This window comes from Suricata suricatta, chromosome 16 (genome assembly GCF_006229205.1).
Source record: "Suricata suricatta isolate VVHF042 chromosome 16, meerkat_22Aug2017_6uvM2_HiC, whole genome shotgun sequence".
Taxonomy (NCBI): Eukaryota; Metazoa; Chordata; class Mammalia; order Carnivora; family Herpestidae; genus Suricata; species Suricata suricatta.
In genome coordinates this window covers 31,961,002-31,984,828 of record NC_043715.1, presented here as the reverse complement: position 1 = coordinate 31,984,828, position 23,827 = coordinate 31,961,002, and the positions used below count along the sequence as shown (strand labels likewise).

General features: G+C 48.8%; 1 protein-coding gene across 1 annotated transcript in view; it reads right to left on the bottom strand.

The window, feature by feature from the left end:
• BRD7 (bromodomain containing 7) overlaps positions 1-4,419 on the bottom strand; it is a 41,887-nt gene extending 37,468 nt beyond the window's left edge. The window contains exon 1 of the mRNA XM_029924245.1: positions 4,305-4,419. Within this exon, the coding sequence (XP_029780105.1) occupies positions 4,305-4,419 (115 nt within the window). The remainder of the gene's footprint in view (positions 1-4,304) is intronic.
• Positions 4,420-23,827: the final 19,408 nt, after the last annotated feature.

Below are 23,827 nucleotides of genomic sequence, written 5' to 3'. Positions count from 1 at the left end.
GCGGCTGGAGGTGACGCTGCAGCCCGAGGGCCGGGGCGGGGCCGGGGCCGGGGCCGGGGGCGGGGCCCACGACTCAGAGTCCTCCTTACTTCTGCTCTTTGGTCTCTCTCCCTCCCTTCCTGTCCTTTCTCTCTTTTTCCCTCTTCTCCCCTCTCTTTTCCCTTCTCTCTCTATCTTCCCTCCCTCCATTCTCTCTGTGTCTGTCTCTGTCCGCGTCCCTCTTCCTTCCTCTCTAGCTCTTCCTCTCTTTCCCTCTTCTCGCCTCTTCTTCACTTTCCTCTCTCTTCCCTTATTCTCTTCTTTCCTTTCTCTCATCTCTGACACTGAGACTCAGTCTGTCCGATTGTCATCCCTCCTTCCTTCCCTCTCTCTGTCCTCTTCCCCTTTCTCTTTTGCTGTTTTCTTTCTCATTGTCTCTCTCTCTCCCTCTCTTCCTCTTTCGGTGTGTCTGCCTGTGTTTTCATCTCTCTCCCTCCTTCCCTGTCTCTGTGTGTCCTTTTCCCTTTCCTCCCTCTCTCCCTCCCTCTTCTCTCTCTTTCCCTCTTCTTTTCTCTTTCTCCCTTCCCTTCTTCCTCCACCTCTCGACCTTTTTGTTTCCTTCCTTTTCTTTTCTTTGTATCATCCTTCCCACTTCTCTGACTTCTCGCTTCTATCCTGTTTCCCGTCGTTTATATCTTCCCTTTAACAATATGTATTGAACCCTGTACTGGATGCCAGATCTAGCAAACCCAGGACACTGGTAACTGAAGGATTCTAATCTTAAAACAAAACAGAAAACCCCCCAAAACCCCACCAAACGTATGTGCTGGTATGTAAAGGCCTCCCAAACTGTAACAAAAACATCAACAAAGTATGAAGCTGAGTGTAGTTGCTGAGATCCATATATGGAAATAAATGTTGACATCTGGATGAAAAGACTCCAGGGACCCTGAAGTGGATTGTTTTCTTTATATGCTTCTTTCTATTGTTTGACTTTCTTTTCATGTGCCTGTTAAATTTTTAAAAAATGAAAAGAAAGATATGATTTAGAAAAGTACGGAAAATACAGCAGATCTTGCCAAGTGAGGGTCCAGACTAACACTATTGCTTTGTAGGTGGATGTCTACCCTTTGATGCTGTTTTTACCCTTTCTCACTCACTCTTATCCTCAGGTGCTGGGCCCTACTGGAGAGATGTTGTCCACATTTCTGTTCATTGGCATTTACCCAAATATAGTTTTAAGATGTACTTGATAGAGCGCATCTAGGGACGTTGGCTGCAGAGAAATGAAATAATGTCGATGTTTTTGTCTATGACAGCATTGTAAGATAGAAGTGCCGAAACATTATTATTCCCATTTTGCAGATGGGGAAATGGATGCCCAGAGACGTGAAGTAGATTACCAGTTAATGGTAGAGCCTAGACTTAAATTCAGGTTTTTCTAATTTGAATCACAAGCTCTTTTTTACGTGTGAATAAGGTGAAGGATGTCTGGACCCCTCTACTTTTTACCTTATAATGCTCTGTGTATTTTCAGATGAACCCATAATCACAGCCTTCTTTCAAGAAAGGATCTTAGTCATTTATACTTTAGTAAGAATTTGGACCTCAGGATCATATCTCCCAGGAAGATTTGTAGCTTTAGTTTGAACTCCGAATGGTAAAACACTAGACTTCTAGGTCTGGACCCTTTGGTTGGAGTGTTGACAGATACTCAGTTTGAATTATTTCAAGTAAATAAAAAGATTTCAAGTAAAAAGATTTTCAACTAAAGCTTGAAGACGGGAACCAGGGATTTGATCCACCCTTCCCCTTTTCTTTTTTTTAAATGTTTTTTATTTTTGAGAGACAGAAAGAGACAGCGTGAGCAGGGGAGGGTCAGAGAGAGAGGGAGGTACAGAATCAGAAGCAGGCTCCAGGCTCTGAGCTGTCAGCACAGAGCCCGATGCGGGGCTTGAACCCACAAACTGTGAGATCATGACCTGAGCCGAAGCCGACGCTTAACCGACTGAGCCACCCAGACTCCCCCACCCTTCCCCTTTTCTATATGGCTGAAAGCATGGTTACCAGCGGCTGCTTCCTGAATAACTGGGAAAATAGTCTTTTCTCTGACAGCTTCACCCAGGAAGAAAAGCCAGAGAAAGGCTCTGACTGGCTTCGTTTGGGTTATGTGTCTTATGGGCCAGGAAATGGGAGATGGATCCAGCCTGGGTACACAGTCAACCCCGATGGCCAATAGGAGTTAGTCTGTGATGATCAGGCCTCACCAGACCCCCATGGTTTGCCAGGGGAGATGAGGGTTCTGGAACAAAAAAGTTTGTGTCTGTTGCCTCCCTGGCCATCTGCAAGGTGGAGTCAGAGTCAGGGAGGAGGTTGTGCTGGGGAAGGGAACTTAGTTGCTCTGAGATCAAGCCACCATTGCCCACTAAGTATAGGGCAAAGCTTGGTTCAACTTTTCAGCCGTTGGCTTATCTTTTTGCCTTACGTCCCCATGTGGGTCTGGATTCCGGAGTGGTGTGCCTCGCTCCAGGCTGAACCTGTGTGTTTACCTCTTTGCTTCTCATCGTCTGGTGCACTTCCCCGGGGAAGGGTCTGGTCCCACTCCCTTTGTTTCCATAGCACCCAGCATGGTGACCTCTATTTTGCAAATACCCCTCAGAGCTAGCTCATTGTGTGTGTGTGTATGTGTATCTCTCTCTTTTTAATGTTTTATTTATTTTTGAGACAGACAGCATGAGAGGAGGAGGGGCAGAGAGACAGGGAGACACAGAATCCAAAGCAGGGTCCAGGCTCTGAGCAGTCAGCACAGAACCTGATGCAGGGTTCGAACCCACAAACGTGAGATCATGACATGAGCCGAGGTCAGAGGCTTAACTAACTGAGCCACCCAGGCACCCCTGTGTGTGTCTGTTTCTTTTCTCTGACCAGCCTGCAATGGAGGGAAAAGGGCCTAGGTAACTTATTCCCACTATGGAGTGAGTGATTGCCCTCTTCCCCTCAACAGAGATCATACATACGTTCCCAAAGTGTTCACAATAGTGAAAAATGCGTAAGAGCCTGAAGCAGAAAACATCTTACAGAAGTTCCTGGGAGATGGGCACCCTGGCTTCCCCACTTTGTAAGTCCCCAGCTCCAGGACAGTGCCTGGTACATAAAAGGCCCCAGAAAATGCTAGCTGAATTGAACCTTGCTGTGTAGTACAGACTCCAAAGTGAGCCCTGAAGACTCCTGCCTGGTGGAGTTTATGTTCTCCAGTTGTGCGTGGACAGGCCTAGAGACTTGTCTCTAGCCATTAGGATATGGCAAAGGTGGTGAGATGTCTCTTCTGTGTTTCAGTTAAGATTGTGACTTCTGTTTTGTCAGCCAACTGCACTGCCGTCTGGGCCTGCATGTTTCGAGAAAGGAACGTACCATGTAGGAGAGGCTCACGTATAAGGCACTGAGGGCAACCTCCAGCCAACATCCAGCAAGGCTGTTAGCCCAGCAGCCCTTGAGCCATTGACCCTGCCAACAACCACCTGAACTTCAAGTTGAATCCCCTTCCTCTGCAGGGCATTCAGGTGAGCCCTCAGCCCCAACTCACACCTTGATTGCAGGGTCAAGAGACCCTGAAGCAGAAGACCCAGGTAAGCTATGGTCAGATCCCTGGCCCACAGAAACAGCTGTGAGGTAATGAATGTGCGTTTACTTAAACCATTCCGTTTTAGGGGAATTTGTTACACAGCAATTGACAGCGCATACAAATATCATCCTAAACAGGGAACTTTCTGAGCCTGCTGTGTATCTCAATAAGAAGGACTATAGAGAGAGTAAAGGAACAAATTGCCTGTGCAGGTTCCGTGCCTAGAGTGTTGCACACACTACCCATCCCCTTTTCTCCTTTTCTTAGCCTGGTGAGAGGAATACTCTTCTCTGTGTCCCAGTGAGGAAATTGGGGCCTGTAGAAGTCAGGTGGCTTATCCAAGGTCACACAGCTTGCCTCTCTGGGATCTGAATCCACGCCTGCCTACCTCCATCCCCTACATTCTAACCACAGGGTGACACTGCTCTTAGAAAGGAGGGCCAGAAACCTCCCAGGTTTCTTCCTGCATGTTTAGAATAGCATCAGATGAACACAAATGCCACAAGAAGATACACATGCTTGTATGAACTTGTTAGAAGGGATGTTTGCGCATCAGAAGGATCAGAAGAGAAGTTAAAGAGTGGAGGTTATTGTTACTTGCTGTTTATGGATTTATGGGGTCCCATGAGGCTAAATGAACAAAGGGAACCTGAACAGTGGAAGGTGACTGCTGTCCTGATGGAACAGTGCTCTGATGGAGAACCTTCTGGTTTTGCGATGCCTGGGCACTGGCGCTTCCGGCCTGGGCTGTGCAGGGAGACTTCATGGCAGAAGCTTGCTGTCCTTCGTAAGGCGATGGAGACCTCTCCCTCGTGCATCCTTACTGGCCGTAGAGGAAGAGGATGGTCTTCGGAGAAGACAAGGCTGACTCTGTGCCTTGCTTAGTACCAGTACCCTCCTTCATTTGTGGGCCTCCATCACACCCCTCGTAGTCAGTTTTGCTGCAGCCATAGTGGAAGCTGAATGGGGGTCTCCTCTTTCCAAGGTGGACTGATCTGACATGTTTCACCAGGTCCCCAGAACACAGCCCCCAAAGATCTGGGGGTGAGTAGCTGCCGTCACACCTGTTGACCATCTGCTGGGCACCCACTGCCAGCCTGCACTCTGGCTCAGGGTCCTCCCCGCAGCCCCCAGAGGATGGTGTAGCGTGTCCATCTTACAGAGGGGGGAGCTGTGGCAATGTCGGGACTGACAGGAACTAGCTATGTGACACAGCGAGTGGGTGGGAGTCAGAACTGGAAGCCAGGCCTCCCAGCACCGGGACCAGAGTAACCCAACAGCTTGGGAGGGGGCCGGCCTGGCTCGTCTTGAGCTCACGCTTTCCAGCTGTGTGACCTCGGTCACATCACTTCACCCCTCTGCACCTCAGCTGCCCCTCCTGGAACAAGGACAAGGGAAACAGGCCTACCACTTCTTAAGGTGGTTGTAAGGACAAAAGAAGATAATGTCAAAATGCCAAGGGTAGGACCACATGTGGAGTAAGGGCTCGAAACGTGCCAGCTGCTGATGTTAACTTTTAAAAATTCTGTGATTCTTGGGGCGCCTGGGTGGCTCAGTCTGTTAAGTGTGTGACTCTGGCACAGGACTGGTCAGGATCTCATGGCTCACCAGTTTGAGCCCCGCATCGGGCTCTGTGCTGACAGCTCAGAGCCTGGAGCCTGCTTCAGGTTCTGTGTCTCCCTCTCTCTGCCCCTCTTCAGCTTGTACTCTGTCTTTCTCTATCTCAAAAATAAATAAAACATTAAAAAAAATTTTTAATTGTGTGATTCTTTGCAAACATACTTGAGGTGATGTCATTTCCCTGGTCAAAACTGTCTCCTGGTACCTCATCACACTCAGAGTCAAAGCCAAATCCTTACCCCGGCTTTCAGGCCCGAACTGGCCCCGTCATCTCTCCAGACCACTTCCTACCCCCATCCCTGAGGCCGGCCACACTGGCCTCCTCACTGGCTTCTGATGCACAAGCCTGCTTCTGCCCCAGGACCTCCGCCTCTGCTCTTCCCTGTGCCTGGAGCGTTGTCGCCTCAGCTCCCTGGTAGGCTCCTGCCCTCACGTCATCCTGGTCTCCTGGGTGACTGCTTCAGAGAAGCTTCCAGACCAGAGATCTACAGCAGCACCTCCTGACTCCTTACCTTGAGTGGCTTTGTTTCTCTTAATAATAGCACACGTGGCCACCGACATCATGTTATGTATCTGTTATGTGTCTGTGTGCGTATTTGTCAGCTGTCTCCCCCCCATGAGACTTCCGGCTCCCTGAGGATACAAATGGGGCCTCTGTCACTCACAGTTGTGTCCCCTGTGCCTACCACGAAGCCAGGCTTGGCCCAGGCCCTCAGGAAATATTTTTTGGATGGATGGAAGAATGAATGAATGAATGAATGAATGAATGAATGAATATTTGTATTGTTTTATGAAGATGATGCCCTCCTACTTTCTTCCTCTGAGGGTCTTTTGGTTGGGGACAGGAGGTGACTGCTGGCCTCACAGGGTCTGAGGAGGAGGAGGAGGAGAGAGGCAGTGAGGAAGGCTGGCCACTGGAGGGGGTGGCTTTCCCAGGAACTGGCCTCTGCTCCGGGCGCTCAGGGTCAGGCCGTCTGCAGAGGACTTCTTGCCCAGGGGTGTGAGGCTGTGGCAGGCCAGGCCCTTAGCGGCCCCAGGCCCCGGAGGCATGCCAGACGCCCCCCACAGCTGGGGCCCCGGGACTTGGGTGTGCCTATGGAGAGAGAGCTCTGGCACACAGCTGATGGCCTGGAGTAGAGCGTGGCCTCCCCTGGTTGGCAGTTCTGGGAGGCCCAGTGGAGACTCCACAGGTTTGACAGATGAAAGCAACTCCCTGGGAACTGACCCCATAATCCCCCCAGGCTGAAAGCCCTGATCATCAGGGGCTCCGGAGACCTCCGCTGCTGCCCCCCGTGTTCCTCAGAGCCCCCCTGTGCGGCTGTGGGGCCGGCAGAGGAACTCCCAAGACCAGTTGTCCGCGGGCTCCTTGCTTCTCTTGTCTTCCTTTGTATGAACCTCTCAGCCTTCTGTGAGGAGTGGGCAGAACCAGCCGTGGGCACCAGTGTGCTTGGCATGAGGCTCGGGGCAAGGGAGGAGGGCGAGGGCTTCTTGCTCCCCAAGTGTGAAAGGAAGGAAGGGGGTGGGAAAGAGCTAGCTCTCCTGGCTACTCTGGGGGTGCCCTGCCCCGCATCCCAGGGGGAAGGGAGAGAGGAGGCACCCCCGGGTCCAGGCCCCCAGCAGCTGCAGCCGGTGCCCCAGTTTGGCAGCGCGGGCAGCCAGCCGGGCACCAGCATGCTAGTGCGGTGCAGAGGGGCCCCAAGGGGGCCGAGGCGGCTTCATTGGGCAGCTCTTTGGGGACGCAGTGGCCTGAGGTGATTCCCTGTGACAGGCTGTTGACAGTGCGGCTTCCAGGGTTGCTCACGATCACAGGTGGTGCCGCCCCAGCTGTCTGCCTCTGAGCGAACAAAAGAAAGGCAGCAGATGGCAGCTGTCCGCGGGGTGATCCTGTGTCCCCGTCCCCCCCCATGGCCTCGGAGCTGTTTGCTGGAGGGCAGTGAGTCCAAGCTGAGGTACCCATTGCGGACTAACGCCATCGTCATTTGGACTCAGATGCTGCCAGACAGAGGGCAACTTGGAGCCCCTGATCAAGCACCTTCCTCCCTCCCTCCCACACCCGCCCTCCCAGCCTTCCTGCCTCACCTCCCTCCTGGCCTCTCTGCCTCCCTGCCTCACTTCATCCTATTTCCTTGAGGGCCTACTATTTTTTTAAATGTTTTAAAATTTATTTTTGAAAGAAAGAGAGAACAAGCAGGGGGAGGGGCAGAGAGAGAGAGAGACAGACAGACAGACAGAATCTGAAACAGGCCATAGGTTCTGAGCTGTCAGCACAGAGTCCAGAGTGAGGCTGGAACCCACGAACTGTGACATCATGACCTGACCTGAAGTAGGATGCTTAAATGACTGAGCCACCCAGGCACCCCAACAGATACATTGTTAGGGAAGTATTAGGTTCACAGAAAAATGAGGGAAAGATACATAGACTTCCCATATACCCCACCCCATGCCTCCACACATACATAGCCTCCTCCATTATTTAAAAAAATTTTTTTAAACATTTATTTATTTTTGAGAGACAGAGAGGAGGCGCCTGGGTTGCTCAGTCAGTTAAGCATCTGGCTTCCGGCTTCGGCTCAGGTCATGATCTCACAGTTCGTGGGTTCGAGTCCCGCATCAGGCTCTGTGCTGACAGCTAGCTCAGAGCCTGGAGCCTGCTTCAGATTCTGTATCTCCTTCTCTCTCTCCCTCCCCTGCTCGCGCTCTCTCTGTCTCTTAAAAATAAAATAAAAAATAAAAAAAAGAAGAGTGAGACAGATCATGAGCAAGAGAGGGGCAGAGAGAGACAGACACACAGGAGCAGGCTCCAGGCTCTGAGCTAGCTGTCAACACAGAGCCCGATGTGGGGCTTGAACCCATGAACTGTGAGATCATGACCTGAGCTGAAGTTGGACACTTATCCGACTGAGCCACCTAGGCGCCCCTCTTACTCCATTATTAATATCCCCGACTGAAGTGGACCTCTGTTACAACTGATGAACCTGCATTGACACATCATAATTGCCCGAAGTTCACAGTCCACATTAGAGTTCACTCTTGGTGTTGTGCATTCTATGGGTTTAGACAAATATAATGTCATGTATCCATTATTACATTAGCATACAGAATATTTCTACTGTCCTAAAAATTCTCTGTGCTCCATCTATTCAGGTCTCTCTCTCCCACCCCCGACTCCTGGCAACCACTAATCTTTTTACTGTCTCCATAGTTTTTTCTTTTCCAAAATGTCATACACTTGGAGTTATATAGGATATAGACTTCTCAGATTGGCTTCTTGCAGTTAATAATATGCATTTAAGATTCTTTCACATCTTTTCATGACCTGGTAGCTAATTTCTTTTTAGTGATGAATAATATTCCATTTTCTGGATCACCACATTGTCTGGATCCCCAGGTTGTGTGGGTTATCCATCCCCCTACTGAAGAACATCTTGGTTGGTTCCAAGGTTCGGTAAATGTATACAAGGTTATTATAAACATCCATGTGCAAGTTTTTGTGTGGACATAAGTTTTCAACTCCTTTGGATAAGTACCAAGGGACACAATTGCTGGATTGGATGGCGAGAGTATGTTTAGTTTTGTAAGAAGTGTCACCTGCAATGAACCAGCGTTCCTGTTGCTCCATGGCCTCACCAGAATTTGGTGTTGTCAGGGTTTCGGATTTTGGACATTTTAATAAGTGTGTAGTGGTACCTGACTATTGTTTTAGTTTGCATTTCCCCAAGGATGTATGACATGGAGCATCTTTTCATGTATTTATTTGCCATCTGTGTGTCTTCTTTGGTGAGGTGTCTACTAAGGTCTTTGGACCATTTTAAAATCTGGTTGGTTGTTTTCTTATTGTTGAGTTTTAAGGTTTTAAAAAATATATTTTAGATAACAGTCTTTTATCAGATACGCCTTTAGCAAATAATTTCTCCCAGCTGGGAGCTTATCTTTTCATTCTCTTTATTGTGATTCACAGATCAGTAGTTTTTGGTTTTAATGAAGTCTGGGTTATCAATGATTTCTCTCATGAATCTGTGTGCCTTTTGTATTGTATCACAAAGTCATCGCCATACCCGTCTAGATTTTTCTCTCAAGTTATCTTCCAGTCTCATACTTGTGCATTTTCCATTTAGGTCTGTGATGCGCTCTGAGTTAATTTTTGGGAAGACTCTAAAGCCTGTGTCCTGGTCCATTTTTTTGCATGAAGATATTCAGTTGTTCCAGCACCATTTGTTGAAAAGATTATCTTTGTTCCGTTATTTTGCTTTTATTCCTTTGTCAAAGACAGTTGACTATATTTATGTGGATCTATTTCTGGGCAGTTTATTCGGCTCCATTGATCTATTTGTCGATGCTTTTGCCAATACTGTCTTTATTTTTAAAGTCTATTTATTTTTGAGAGAGAGAGAGAGCGAGAGAGAGAGAGAGAGAGAGAGAGCGCGAGCGAGCACACAAGCAGGGGAGGGGCAGAGAGAGAGGGAGACACAGAATCCGAAGCAGGCTCCAGGCTCTGAGCTGTCAGCACACAGCCTGACGTGGGGCTTGAACCCACAGACGGTGAGATCATGACCTGAGCTGAAGTCGGATGCTTAAGCGACTGAGCCACGCAGATGTCCCATACTGTCTTAATTGCTCTAGGTTTATAGTAAGTTTTTTGAAGTTGAAAAGTGTCTAAATTCATTCTCTTTCGGTATTGTGTTGGCTATTCTGGGTTTTTGACCTCTCTATGTAAGCTTTGGAATCAGTTTGTTTAGACCCACAAAATAACTGTCTGGGATTTTGATTTGGATTGCACTGGTTAGGTGGATCAAGTTGGGAAGAACTGACATCATGATAATATTGAATCTTCCTATCAGTGACCATGGAATATGTCTGCTTATTTAGTTCTCTGATTCCTTTCATCAGAGTTTTATAGCTTTCCTCATGTAGATTTGTTAGATTTATACCTAAGTATTTCATTTTTGGGGGGTGATGATATAAATGGTATTATGTTTTTATTTTCAAATTCCACTTGTTAATTGATGGCTTATAGGAAAATAATTGGCTTTTGAATATTTATCTTGTATCCTGAAAACTTGCTACAATCACTTATTATTCCAATGTTTTTAGTTGTTGATTCTTTCAGATTTTCTACATAGATGATCTGCAAACAAAGACATTTTCTTCCTTCCCAAGCTGTATTCTCTTGTCTTATTGCATTAGCTAGAACTTCCAGTATAATGTTGAAAAGAAGTGGTGAAAAGGGATATTCTTGCCTTGTACCTGGTTTTAGAGGGAATGTTTTGAGTTTCCCACCATTAAGAATGCTATTAGCTAGCTGTAGGTTTTCTATTAGGTATTCTTTATCAAGATAAAGAAGCTCCCCTCTATTCCTACTTTTCTGAAAGTTTTGTTTAATCATGAATCAGTGATTAAAATCAGTGATTCTTCTACTTCTACTGATATGATCATGTTATTTTTTTTCTTTGGCCTGCTGATCCAATGAATTATGTTAAGTTATTTTTGATTGTTAACTACCCTTGTAACCCTGGATAAATCCCACCCAATTATAGAATATAATTCTTTTTGTACATTATGGGATTATATTTGCTAATATTTTGTTGAGGATTTTTGTATCTATGTTCATGAGAAATATTGGTCTTCAGTTTTCTTGTAATGTCTTTGTCTGGTTTTGGTATTAGGGTAATGCTGGCCTCAAAGAATGTTAGGAAGTAGTTCCTCTGCTTCTATCCTCTGAAAGAGATTGTAGAGAATTCACATAATTTCTTAAATGTTTTAGACTTCACCAGTAAACCCACCTGGGACTTGTGCTTTCTCTTTTGGAAGGTTATTATTTATTTATTCAATTTCTTTAATAGATAAGGTCCTATGCAGATTGTCTATGTCTTCTTGTGTAAGTTTGGCAAATTGTGTCTTTCAAGGAATTTGTCCATTTCATCTAGGGTATCAAATTTGTGGGCATAGAGTTGTTCACAGTATTTCTTTATTATCTTCTTAATGTCCATAGGATCTGTAGTGATGTCCTTTTTTTTTAATTTCTGATATTAGAAATTTCTGCCCTTGCTTTTTTTCCTGGCTAGAGGCTTATTGATTTTGTTGATCTTTTCAAAGAACCAACTTTTTTTCATTGATTTCCGTTTTTGTTTTTTTTTTAAGTTTTAAAATGCTTATTTCTTTTGAGAGAGAGAGAATGAACAAGTGGAGGAGGGACACAGAGAAGGAAAGACAGAATCCCAAACAGGCTCCACACCATCAGCACAGCCCAATGCAAGTCTCAAACTTGCAAACTGTGAGATCATGACCTGAGCCAAGATGAGGAGTCAGGCACCCAACTGACTGAGACACTCAGATGCCCCTCATTGATTTTTTTTTTATTGGTTTCCTATGTAACCAATTTTTATACCTTGGAAACAAATCAAAATTTGAGTCTTTACTGATTCTAAAGGTAAATGTTAAAACTTATAACTGAAAAGATAAAACACATTTGCACTAACAAAAAGCTGCTTTTGTTTCTTATGACCTTGTTTGAACAAGAAGTTGCTAAAAATCTTTGAAAACCGCTCAGTGATGTGCTCTATGGGGGTCCTTCCACAACTCTGATTCAGTTGGATAAAACACTTATAATCAGATGTTTTTAAAAAATATCCATCTTTTAGTAAACCATAAAGTCACACAGATTTGTCAAGTTTGGGGGTGTGGTTGGAGGAAGTCATCTGGAATACAATATAGGGTAAGGACATCGCACTGGAATTCAGGACGTCTGGTTCTCACCCTTGTTTGCTCAGCCTCCGTGTGAAAGTGAGAATGCTTCTGTTTGGTGATATCTAAAACCCACCTCTAATGAGGCTGAGCTTCAGGTCATGCTGCCTCCAGGAGCTCAAATGATGCCACAAGATTCAGGCTTTCTCTGCCTTTCAGCTCTGCTTCCTCTGCACCTGTCTTATTTTCAGACAGGCTATGACGGCTCCAGGCTGACATCCTCATAGATCCCAGTTCAGAGGAAAGAGAATGTTTCGTTCCCTAGTGGTCCAGCAAAAAGTGGTGGGGTTATTTGATCTTGTGCTGACTCTGAACCAATCAGCATGAAAGGGTGGGGGTGGGGTAGGGTTGGCCATGAAGGTGGTAGAATTCAACAAGTCAAATCTCCTCTAGCCCTGGAGCTTGAGTGGGAGGCTTATGCCACCAAACCATGTGGCCTAAGTTGAGGTCCCCAAGAAAGAAAACTTAAGATGCTGTTACCACAGGATTGGTGAATGAATGGTGGATAGGCAAAGCAATTCAGTAGAAGTAAAAACAATTTCTAAACTCGGTTCTCTACCTGCCCTGAGGGGACTTTAGTTTTGAGGGCCTGAGGAGAGAAGGATGTGTACAAGAGGGAGCACCAGTGACTACTGTGAGATGGACAGAGCGCAGAGGCACAATGCTGGGTAAACTTGTCCGGCAGGCAGTACCTGGTTGAAAGAAAACACGCAGTATTTAACAAACACAACGGGCTTCACAAAATGTGAACTCTTGCCCCTTGTGAGACTGGTCACCAACAAAGAGCTGACAGAGAGACTCTTTCTGACTAATCACATTCTGTTGGCCTGGCTGACTCTTGCCCTGCTCATCCGAGAGGCAAATGTGCCCAGTCGCTTGGGGAAATACCACCGGGGAAGCTCTTTCGCTGCTGTGATCTTGTCTTTCAGAGGCCGGTAGGGATCAGACTTGAACTGCTGACATCGTTGCCCCACAAGAAAATGTGTGGGGCTCAGCCAGAGCTATTTATGCCAAAGCTTACAATGTCATTGAGTCACTCGCACTTGGAAGTGCGGATGGTTTGTTGTAATTGTTGTTTAGCCCTACATGTAGGTAATCCGGAAGCTGCTGATTGATGACTGGCCATCCCCTTCTGGTTTCTGAGGCAGAGAAAGGAAAAACAGAAAGTTCGCCTTTATTCAGGAGGGGGAAAGCTTGGGGTGGGGGAGGTAGCCTTCTCTTTCATCTTTGCCTGTTGAGCTTTTTTTTTTTTTTTAATTTTAATGTTTTTTTTTTTAATTTATTTTTGAGAGAGAAAGAGAGACAGCATGAGCAGGGGAGGGTCAGAGAAAGAAGGAGACACAGAATCCGAAGCAGGCTCCAGGCTCTGAGCTGTCAGCACAGAGCCCGACGCGGGGCTCGAACCCACAACCCGGAGATCATGACCTGAGCCAAAGTCAGATGCTTAATCGACTAAGCCAACCAGGAACCTTGACTATTGAGTTTTCACTTGGGACAAAGTCCCCTCCTCAAAGCCTTTCTAGATGCCCCCATCAGGAGGAAATAGCCACCTGTCTGTGTGCCCTTGACATTGACTTAGCAAGAGCTGCCATGTCTTCCAGCTTCCACTCTGTCCTGCTCTCAGTCCACTCTCCCCATGAAAGCCACAGTGACCTTTATGAATGTAGACTAAACTGGACCATTGCCCTGTCCACAGCCCTCTGGTGGTCTCCCTTTACACTCAGATAAGCCCTGACCCTTTGTCCTGCGCTGGGCCCTCCTCTCTGATTCAAGTTGCACCATGATCCACTTTGACTCTACACTCCGGAAATAATTTTCCTAATTTAGTCCCTTGAACATGCCACATTTTTCTACCATGCAGGGCTTCCCTACAGTCTGTTCCTTTATGCTGGAATGCCATTCCCATACTCTCCTCTTTTTCCACCTCAGAAAGGTAACTCCCAAACCCTGCTTAAATGGATCTCCTTTTAGTTTCTCTCATAGTACTTTGTACTTTTCCCATTTCCTTTAAAATTTTTTAAAAATTTATTTATTTTTGAGTCAGAGAGAGAGAGAGAGAGAGAGAGAGAGAGAGAAGATGGGGGAGGGACTGAGAGAGAGAGGGAGACACAGAATCTGAAGAAGGCTCCAGTCTCTGAGCTGTCAGCACAGAACCTGACGCAGGGCTCGAATTCATGAACTGTGAGATTATGTCACCCAGGCGTCCTTTTCCATTTCCTTTAAACATCGAATTTGCAGTTACATATTTGTTTATTATGTCTCCCCATTAGACTGAGTTTCATGAAGGGAAGAGCTATGTCTATTTTTTTAAGTTTATTTATTTTAAGAGAGAGTGCAAGCATAAGAGGGGCAGAGGGAGAGAGAGAGAGAGAGAGAGAGAGCGAGCGAGCGAGAGCTCTCAGTGCAGAGCCTGCTGTGGGGCTCAATACCATGTACCGTAAGATCATGACCTGAGCCAAAATCAGGAATCGGATGCTTAACTGACCAAGCCACCTAGGCGCCCTGAGCTGTGTCTATTTTTCTGTTGCGTTCACTGCTCTATCCTCTGCACCTGGCACTGAGCATTTATACAACACACTTTTGATTAGAGGATTGAAGTTTGCTCTTATGGGAGTCAAGACTTACTTCTGTGTTCTTCTTTCTGGCCAAGACTGATTTCTTCTCCCAAGATGGGAGTAGTGGTAGGCGGTTGTGTCACACTTACCTGTGTCTCTCTCAAGCACATAGCATAGTGTTTAGCCCACACTGGGGGCTCCATGGGGGAGGGTTGCTGAACAAATTCACATTCAGGTGCTCTTCCTCTCCTATCTGCACAGCCAGCCACTCCCGGAAAGGGCATAAACAGCGACCTATGGGATGAGACTTCAGAGTTGCCAAGCCACTGCAAATCTAAAACTGTCTCTTTTGGTGGTGTGCTGTGGCCCCTGACAGGTTCTAAGACTCATCTTCCAAGATGCAGCACATCTGAACAGCCCTCGAGCCCACATTCTCACTTCAAGAGATGTTCATTAAACAGTGATTGTGTTAGAGCCCGTGGGGACCTCAGACAAGAACAAGACCCAGCCCCTGACCTCAGGAGGCTCAGGATTTAGTAGAACAGTTGCATGACATCCCCCTTTCCAGCATATGTCCTTGGACCCATTACTGAAAACTTCTCCAGAGCTTTGGTTTCCTCATCTATAAAATGGGGTAATAAAAGATGTACCAACATCATTGCTGATAATTTAGTGGGTTGATGCGTGGTAAGTGCTTAGGACAGGGTTGGGCTTCATAAGGCTTGGCAGTAAGTGTAGCAGTAGGTACCTGCTATGCTCAGGTTGGGACAGGAGTCACCTAACTGTAGCCCTCTGACCAGCTCCTATTTATGATCATCTGTAGGCAAGCCTGCCCTCTGGTGGTAATTATGCAGAATGATCACTTGGCCTCAGCCCCTGCTTGTTCCGCCCAGGTTTGGCTTTTCGCTTGTCTGGTCCGCGATATTTCCCAGACCTTCCTCTTCTGCCAGGTTCCCAGGACCGCCCTTCCTAGTCAAGAGGGTTCTCACGTTGCACAGGGTTGTGTCAAGTCAGGGCAAAGACGGAAGCCTCAGTGTTCAGTGGTTGCAGAAGCCCATCTGGCACCAAGTTCCCTCTTTTTCTGCGAACAGCATTCCGGGTTCCCTCTGGAAAGCCTCTTCTGCCCGACATGTCCCAAGCCTGCTAACGAGGCCATCACACCTGTCAGGGCCAGTGACTAGGTCAGGAGTGGTGGTCATGTGACCTACACCGGCCAATGGCCGCATTGCAGCTGCTAGAGCCAGTGATTGGCTCAGGGGTAGGCATGTGACTGGGGCCTGGCCAATGAGAATATCACAGCCTCTGGTTTAGCGTTTGGCACTGGGGTGGGCGTGTGACTGAAGCTTCATTTTGCTGGGAAGTTTTGCTGAGGTTTCTCCCGAGGTTGCTAGGCTGTGATGTGTCAGCCTAGAGGTGCTGGGGCCTGAGAATAAAGGCAACATGGGAAAAATAGAGCCTAGAGCAGATCTCCTGGTGACTGACAGTACTGGGGTTTCTGGATCGTCACCCTCTTACACTTTTCAATCCAGAGGGAAAATCCCCCCCCCCCCCCCCGCCTTTGACTTGGGTTACTTTGAACTGCATTTCTGTTACTTGCAGCTTAGAGTACACAACACAAGTGCGCACGCACACACACGCACTGAACTCAGTACTTACGGAGCACTCCCTCTGCTCTGGGAACAGGCTGTTCCCAGAGCATACAGGCGTGACCTGGGCTCCCCTCAGGAGTCTCAGGAATGGGGATAAGAAGGCAGGCTCCTTGCTCAAATGCTTTTAAGCAGGAGCAGGATCGGCTACGTAATCCGGAGGGTCCAGAGCAAAACGAAAATGTGGGATTCTTTGTTTAAAATTATTAAGAATTTAGGGGCGCCTGGGTGGCCCAGTCCGTTGAGCCTCTGACTTCGGCTTAGGTCGTGATATCACGGTTCGTGGCTTCGAGCCCCGTGTCGGGCTCTGTGCTGACAGCTCAGACCCTGTAGCCTGCTTCGGATTCTGTGTCTCTCTCTTTGCCCCTCCCATACTCATGCTCTGTTTCTCTCTGTCTCAATAATAAATAAACATTAAAAAAATTAAAATTATTAAGAATTTCTAGATGGTCATAGCAGAGCATTAAGCTAAGTGTGAACGCCCACGTAACTATACAGGTGGCTTGCTCATAAAGCCAGCCCTGGTTCTCAGCTTGTTGCCATTTAGGCCTTATGTGTGGAAACTATCACAAAAGCTACTAGGAAATCATTGCAGTGTAAGTTGTTCTAAGGGGGAAGGGCCTGGCTCCTTAGAAATAGACGCTCTGGCAGGGACTGAGGTTTGAGAAGTGCTCACCATGGCAAGACCCTTGAGGGGAGCTGGCAGTGGGTGGAAGATGATACTATGTGCCTGCGGTCCCTTGCCTGGCAGAAAGCGAGTTCCTGGGGCTGCAAATATCTCAAGTGTGGGCATGCGTGTAGCTGGGATCAGAGGGAAGAGGTGTCGGTTTTGTGGAGGAGGGAAGGGGAGATGGGGGGTCCACATTTTGTAAAAAGAGGAATCAGGAGTCCGAGAAGCTTGCCAGGAGGCTTGGTGGTGTCAGGGCTCTGCAACCAGAAAGACCTGGGGCTGACTTCCACTTTGACGAGCCAGTAGCTCAGTGACCTTGGGCAAGTTACTTGACCTCTCTGAGTACAGTTTCATGGAGTGGAAAATGGCAGTGATATTACCCTCAATGGGTTTGTGGTGAGCACATGGTGAGATAATGTCTATGAAAACACCCTCTATAAACTAAACTAATAAAAATATAACCACAATCCATCAGTTCGAAGATGGGCATTTTTTTTTTTTACATTTCATATTTCTGAAATTGGGATGGATTGCAATCATGGTATAACATCACTTAATCGGCAGCTTCTTGTTTTCCTTGGTGGTTCGCAAAATAATCGTGTGTTGCAACCCGCGGCATCTTGTGAGCGGATTTGACGAACTCGTAGCTGAAGTAGTTGAAATAGTAATCGCTGTCCTTCCCTTCCCTGTGGCTACCCTTGACCATGAGCTCTCAGAGAAGAGAAGTGCCACCTTTTCATGTGTGCCTCCTTGGAGCCTGGACGATGTCTGGGACAAGTAACTGCTCCACTAATGCTTTATACTCTAATAAGGGCAAGTGGCCAGCTGAAAGGTGTGGCTGGAAGGACCTTTGACCAGCCAATTGCAACCTTGTTCTCACCTTCCACTTTAATTGGAAGCTTGGGCATGAGGGGTGATCATTTGGAGCCCAGCACCCACTGGCCTTATTTCCGAGAGCTGCTGCGGTCCACTCTCATTCATTTGGATGAAATACAAGGGAATCCCTCCTCACCACCCTGTCATGCCCCTGTCCCACCGTCTCGGCACTCCAGACTGATTCAGTTGGCATAGGACATCCCTCTGGCGTCAGTGATAGGTCCAGGGACAAACATGATCCAATCAGAACCTTGGAGAGACAATGAGATTTTTGCTGGTGTAACAGCCCCTGTCTGTGCCCCAACCATAGTGCTCTTGGCATTTGCCCTTTCCATGAACACTGGCTGAGATTCCAACCGCCTTGGGACTCTTCCGGAGGGCTCTCTCAGGCTGCTGGAGGCCTCTGTGTTCACACAGGCTGCGGGCCAGGGTGTCAGGGAGTCAGTGCCACCAAGGAGCAGCCAGGGCTAGGAACAAGGGGAGGTGAGTGAGGTGCGTAGTGTGCAGAATGTGAGGAGTCCTAGACCCCATCCTGGAGCAGCCCTCAACCAGGGGCTGACAGAGGCTGGTGGATAAACGCCCTGATCCCCCTTGGGGTGCATGCTTGTCCCTGTCTTGCCCAGCTCCCCAGGGGGATGAGGCTCCGGCCGCCCACAGAGATAACTGTCTCCATTACACACTCTTTATTGGCTTCATTCCCTTCCCTGGCTCATGTCCCCATTCCCTACCAGTGTTGCCTGTGATCAGGTTCCAGGAAGCCGCTCGTCCTCACATCTTTGTCTCAGTGTTTGCCTCCTTGGAAGCCCAAAGCAAGACCCAAGGACCCCTCCTGTTGGCTGTTTATGGGAGGGGTCCCCTCTTGGAGCTGCCAGCCGCTGCCTCGCTAGCCATGAGGGGCAAACCCTCCGAGCTGGCATGGAGGAGAGTGGGACTGAGAGATGACAGCTGATGTGATTTTAATGACGTTTTGCTCAAAGGCCCATACACCATAGTTTAGGCACTTAATGAAATGCCCCGTCAGGTCTCTCCGTGCAATGGTATTGTTTTGCCTGCAGCCATGCGACAGGATTAGTGTCCTTTGGGAGTCACCATTCTGGAAGTTGTTCAAGTTTGGGGGGGGGGGATTGTAAAGAAAAAGTAGAAAACGGTGCCTGCATGTTGGTAGGGTGGGATGTGGTGTGCATGCGTGGTCTGTGTGTAGGTGTGTTTGTGCTTCCTGGCCAAACTCATCGCATAGGCTCCGAAGTCAGGAGATACAGTACAGCCTTGGCTACTGGGAAGTCACGTGGGTACCCCAAAACGGGCACTGGAGGCCTGCTCCCCGGCTCTCATCCCTTTCTGTCTTTCGGGAACCCATGTCTCTCTCATCTCTGCAGTTCTCAGTCACTCGTCCTTTTCTCCTTCCATGGCTTTTTGCGGCCCAATGTGATCCTCAATCCTCACCACCTGACAGCCAGATCCCCCAGAGCAAATTCTCCACGGAGAGCCTGATAGGCTCTGCACAACCGCCAATAGATAAAGTTCTCTTAGACCAGGTCCTACCTCTTGTCCAATCAGCTGTGGCCGTGGTGCTGGGGGCGGGGCCTGGGGGAGAGCGGCCAATGAAATATGCTCAGCGGCTCCGCCCCGGTACAGGTGCTTGCTCCAGAAGCCTGAGGCTAGTGTGTCGGAGGGAAGAGAACAGTGATAAGAGCCAAAAGTGACAGAGCATTACTTGAAATCAGGCAAAGCAGTCACGGGAAACCTATCACCTCTGTTGTAATAACATTTTATTGAAGTACAACAAGTACACAGATCCTAAGCGTACAGCTTAATACGCGTATTACGTCTTTTAGTTCTCACAGCAACCTCCAGACACAGCTGTGGTTACTGTCCCCTCCAAGGCACCTGCATGAAAAGAGGCTCAGGGAAGTCCATGTCCTCTCCTAATGAGGGAATTTAGGGTTTGAATCCAGGCAGTTCAGTCCTCGGGTCGGAGTGCATCACCACCACTGCATACTGCTCGCGGCACAGGTCACCTTCAGGGATGGACAGAAGAACCTGCAGTCCCGTGCAGCGACAAGGAGACGAGCCAGGTGACGTTGACTTCCAAAGTGCGTAGGATGCTAGGTGCAGGAGTTACAGTCTGGCTCTTCCCTCTTGGCCATTCTTCTCCCTGCCCCTCCCGGTCACTTGGTGCCTTCCTCTGCTTTTCGCTGGGCAGCACGGGCGCAGCTGGAGGCAGCCTCTGGGAACCACCACGAGGCTTTATGATGTGCAGATGGTGTTTCCGCCGAGCCCCTCGCTTTTTATGTCGGTGGCCTCTGGGAGCTGGGCCAGCCCAGATGTCCCTGATCGTGAGAAAGGCTCCCCTGGCAAAGGCTGGCACAAGATGCCAGCGACAGCGGCCTTGGGCCAGCTCTGGCTTGGATTCTCTGATGAGGGTCTTGGCCGGATGCTTGTGAGGCAATGAGTATGTCATTGTGTCCAGCCCTGTGGATTCGGATGGTGTGTCTGCAGAGCCAGCAATATCACTTCTGAGGCTACAAACAGATAGAGATACTGCACAGTTAGCTTTTCAAAGGGACACTACATTGATCTCTTTTTCCCATGTATGTTGTTTTATCTGACTCTCAAGCTATCTATGGGCACAGACTGCCTCTCCCATCAGAGGTGGTGCCCTCCTGGGACAGGAACAACCCCTCCCTTCCGCACTCCCCCATCGGTGATAGACTGGTCCAAGATCAAGAGCCGCGTGTCTCCTCCATCCGACTGGGAATTCTACAATCAGAGATAACTGTGTCTCCCCTATCAAACTAAGAGTCAGCACTATCAGGAGAAATGCGACTCTGCAATATGTCCTCAGACTGGAAGTTCCCCAAATCAGGAAATTAGGTCTCTCCCGTCAGATTGGGAGTCTCCAAGGTTGAGAATTGTCTGTCTCCTCCATCAGGCTGAAAACTCCCCAGGGATGAGATTCGTGTCTTCCCCTCCAGACAAGGAGCTCCTTGAGTGTAGAAGCATGGTATCGCTTCATTTCTCTTCTCCCCGAGTGTTCAACAAGTGTCTGACTCCAGAAGACACCTGCTGCAGGAGAGAGGTCTGCTGATAATCCTGGGCGGGGGGGGGGAGGGGGGCGGGGGGCAGATTCCAGCCTGGACTCGGCAGACCTGCTTTGGGTCCAGCCACCTGGGAAGGGTGAAGTCAGTGTCAGCCTGGAGTCAGTGGGTTCTACGATGCACGGGTGAGGACAATGAACCAGGAGATTTATGGGCACCTGGAAAGGGTCCGTCTTGTGACTTGCTGGAGAACCCAGCTTCTGGCTCAGGACTGCTCCTTTACAGGAGCTCAGTGATGATGGCCGAATCAACAAGTGAATGAGTGGGTAAATGAATGAATGAGAGGGTGAATGAAGATGTGGTTTCTGCCCTTAAGAAACTTTTTTCTTTTTCAATGTTTCATTTTTTATTTATTATTGAGACAGAAACAAAGCATGAATGGGGGAGGGGCAGAGAAAGAGGGAGACACAGAATCTGAAGTAGGTTCCAGGCTACAAGCTGTTGGCACAGAGCCCAACACGGTGCTTGAACCCACGAACCATGAGATCATGACCTGAGCTGAAGTCGGAGGCTTAACCGACTGAGCCATCCAATTGCTCCAAGCTCACTTTCTACAAGGGAAGGAATGAAGCTCGTTACTTTTGAGTGCCTCTATGTGTTGGACAGAATTTTTGGCTCTTTCACATATATCGCCTTATTTAACCCTCAACACAAGCCTAGAGGATAAGTTCTGTGTTCTTCACCTTATGAATGAGGAAACTGGGGCGTAGAGAGGAAAAGTGACCTCGTCAGGGTCCCACGGCTGGTGAATAAGACAGCTGGGATTTGAACCTAGATGCTTTGATTTCCAGATGTGTGCCTTCTTCCTGAAAAAAAAATTATTGCCATTTAATTTCAGAGTTACCCAAGACAGATGTGGGTGAAGTGGTGTATGAACTGAGGGAGAAGGAAGCTCAGAAAGGCTTCAAGGCAGGAGTGATATTGGGGATGGGTTTTGAAGCATAAGTAGGAGTTCACCAGATGCAGGGAGGCATGCTTAGAAAAGGAGGGATGACTCTGGAAGACTCCCTTCAGAGTTTGGGGGGCAGGATGTCCACTCCCACATGTGCTCACCTGTGGCCCTACCTCTCCAGGAGCGGGCTTCCTCCCTGTCTTCAGGAAGACATACAGATGGAAGCCCCATCTCATGTTGGCACATCTTGGCCAAGGTGCCAGGAAGTCTCTGCTGTGAACCTCCCACCCTGGCACCAGCTGTGCTCTTCACAGGAAGGAAGGGTGGGGGGCCAGCTGTGATGGAAAGGAAAAGGAGACATTTCCTCTTTGGACCCTCTGGAAGGGGCTGGGCAGTGGAGGAAGAACTGGGACCCCAGTCCTGTGTCTGGCTGGGGGGAAGGGGCAAAGGAAAATGGGGTCGGTGAATTGTCCCCCGGGCCTGTGGCCAGTGGTCATCTCTCTCTGCTTTAGAAAGGTGACACGGATCTATCACCTCATCCCCTGTGAAGGTGAACATCCATTAGATATCTTTTCTTGGTCTGGTGTTTGAGGACAGGCGGGTGCGAGTGCAGAGTAGGTTTTCAAGAGATATTTGGTTGCTGGTCCATGGTCTGACTCTGTGAGCTCATCATTTTGCTAAAACTGGATAGAATGAAGTTTAGCTCTTAGTTGAGCTCACCACGGTCCAATGAGAAGCATAGGTTCAAGGAGATCAGACAGAAGGAGCAGGCCCTCTTGACCTGTGACTTTTAAATCACATGTGTTTTAATCAGCAGAGCCTTAAAAAAAAAAATCCTGGAGATTTCACCTGAAGCTCCGTGTGTGTAATAGACGAAAGCCCTGTTTGGAGGACCCCAGAGTAGTACCCACTCAGCTCCCTCCTGACCTCCCCGTGGCCCCCTCAGGAATGTTCATGGAACCCCAATTCTCCCCAGCACCTGGATATCTCTGGTGTCTTGCAACCCCTGAACTTCACCAGGAGGACAACCGAGGCACTGAGAAGGGAGTGTGAGGTCACATCAGTAGTAGGTGTGTGTGTGGGTGTCCCTCTAATTCCTACACTGAAACTCAGTTTCTTGGGGGGGGTGTCTGTTCATGTGTAGTGCTGGTTCTGGAACCATCTCTTCCGGGCTCCCATCTGGTCCAGAGGAGCGCCCATGACCCAAGGCTTTGGCTCTGGACCCTACTCCCCGACAGGGTAAGAGAGACTGTGCCCATGAAGGTCTCTTTTGCAGGAGGACAAACTAAGATCCAGCAAGGGCCAGGCTCCAGGTTACGTGGGGGTCAGGTGGGGTGTTCATGGAGGACTGCTTTTTGGTTCTGTCCCTCCTGGACCTTTGCGTGTCCCAGCATGAGTCAGAAGGGAGACCCTCTCACGGGCCCTGGCAGACAGCCATCTGCCCGGGCCTTGCCCAGCCGGAAGCCGTGAGAAGCAGGTTCCGATATGGAAGGTGCCAGGGCGTTACTAACAGGCTGTCGGTTGCAATTAGGGCAGCGGCCTTTCATCTCCCTGCCGCTCCCCTCCTGCTCAGGACAGTCTCACATCAGCTTCCTGCCCTGACTGTCTGGCCCGTGTCAGGCGCCCCTCCCGAGATGGAACAGCGGGGCGGGGGGGGGGGGGGGCGCTGGGCAAGGCAGCCCTCGCTGGAAATCGAGGCCAGGACCCGCCTCTGGATCCAACTGTTGAGTTTCCCAGGGCGCACCTCCAGGAGCCTTCGGTCCATCCCTCAGTCCCACCAGGAGCTGCCGGGTCCCTCTCCGAGTCTCGGCCTGGAAGGCTCTGTCCACTCCAGCGAGGCCTGCCCGAGATTACCCAAGGTGTTCTGGTGACTTCTGAGGGCCTTGCATGAAAGATAACGCCCAAATCAACAAATCTGCCATTGTGGCTTTGAAGAGCCAGCCTCAATCACTTTATTTTGTCTTTATGTCAGGTTGCCAGATGGCTTGGGTCTTTCTGAGGCCCTGTACCGAGGGGGCGCAGAGAGAACTGGTACAGCTTCAAAGCTCCTTTTTAATCTTTAGCAACATCACAGCGGCTGGGAAACTGCCTGGGTTCCCACAAGTCTCTCCCACAAAAGAGGCGCGGC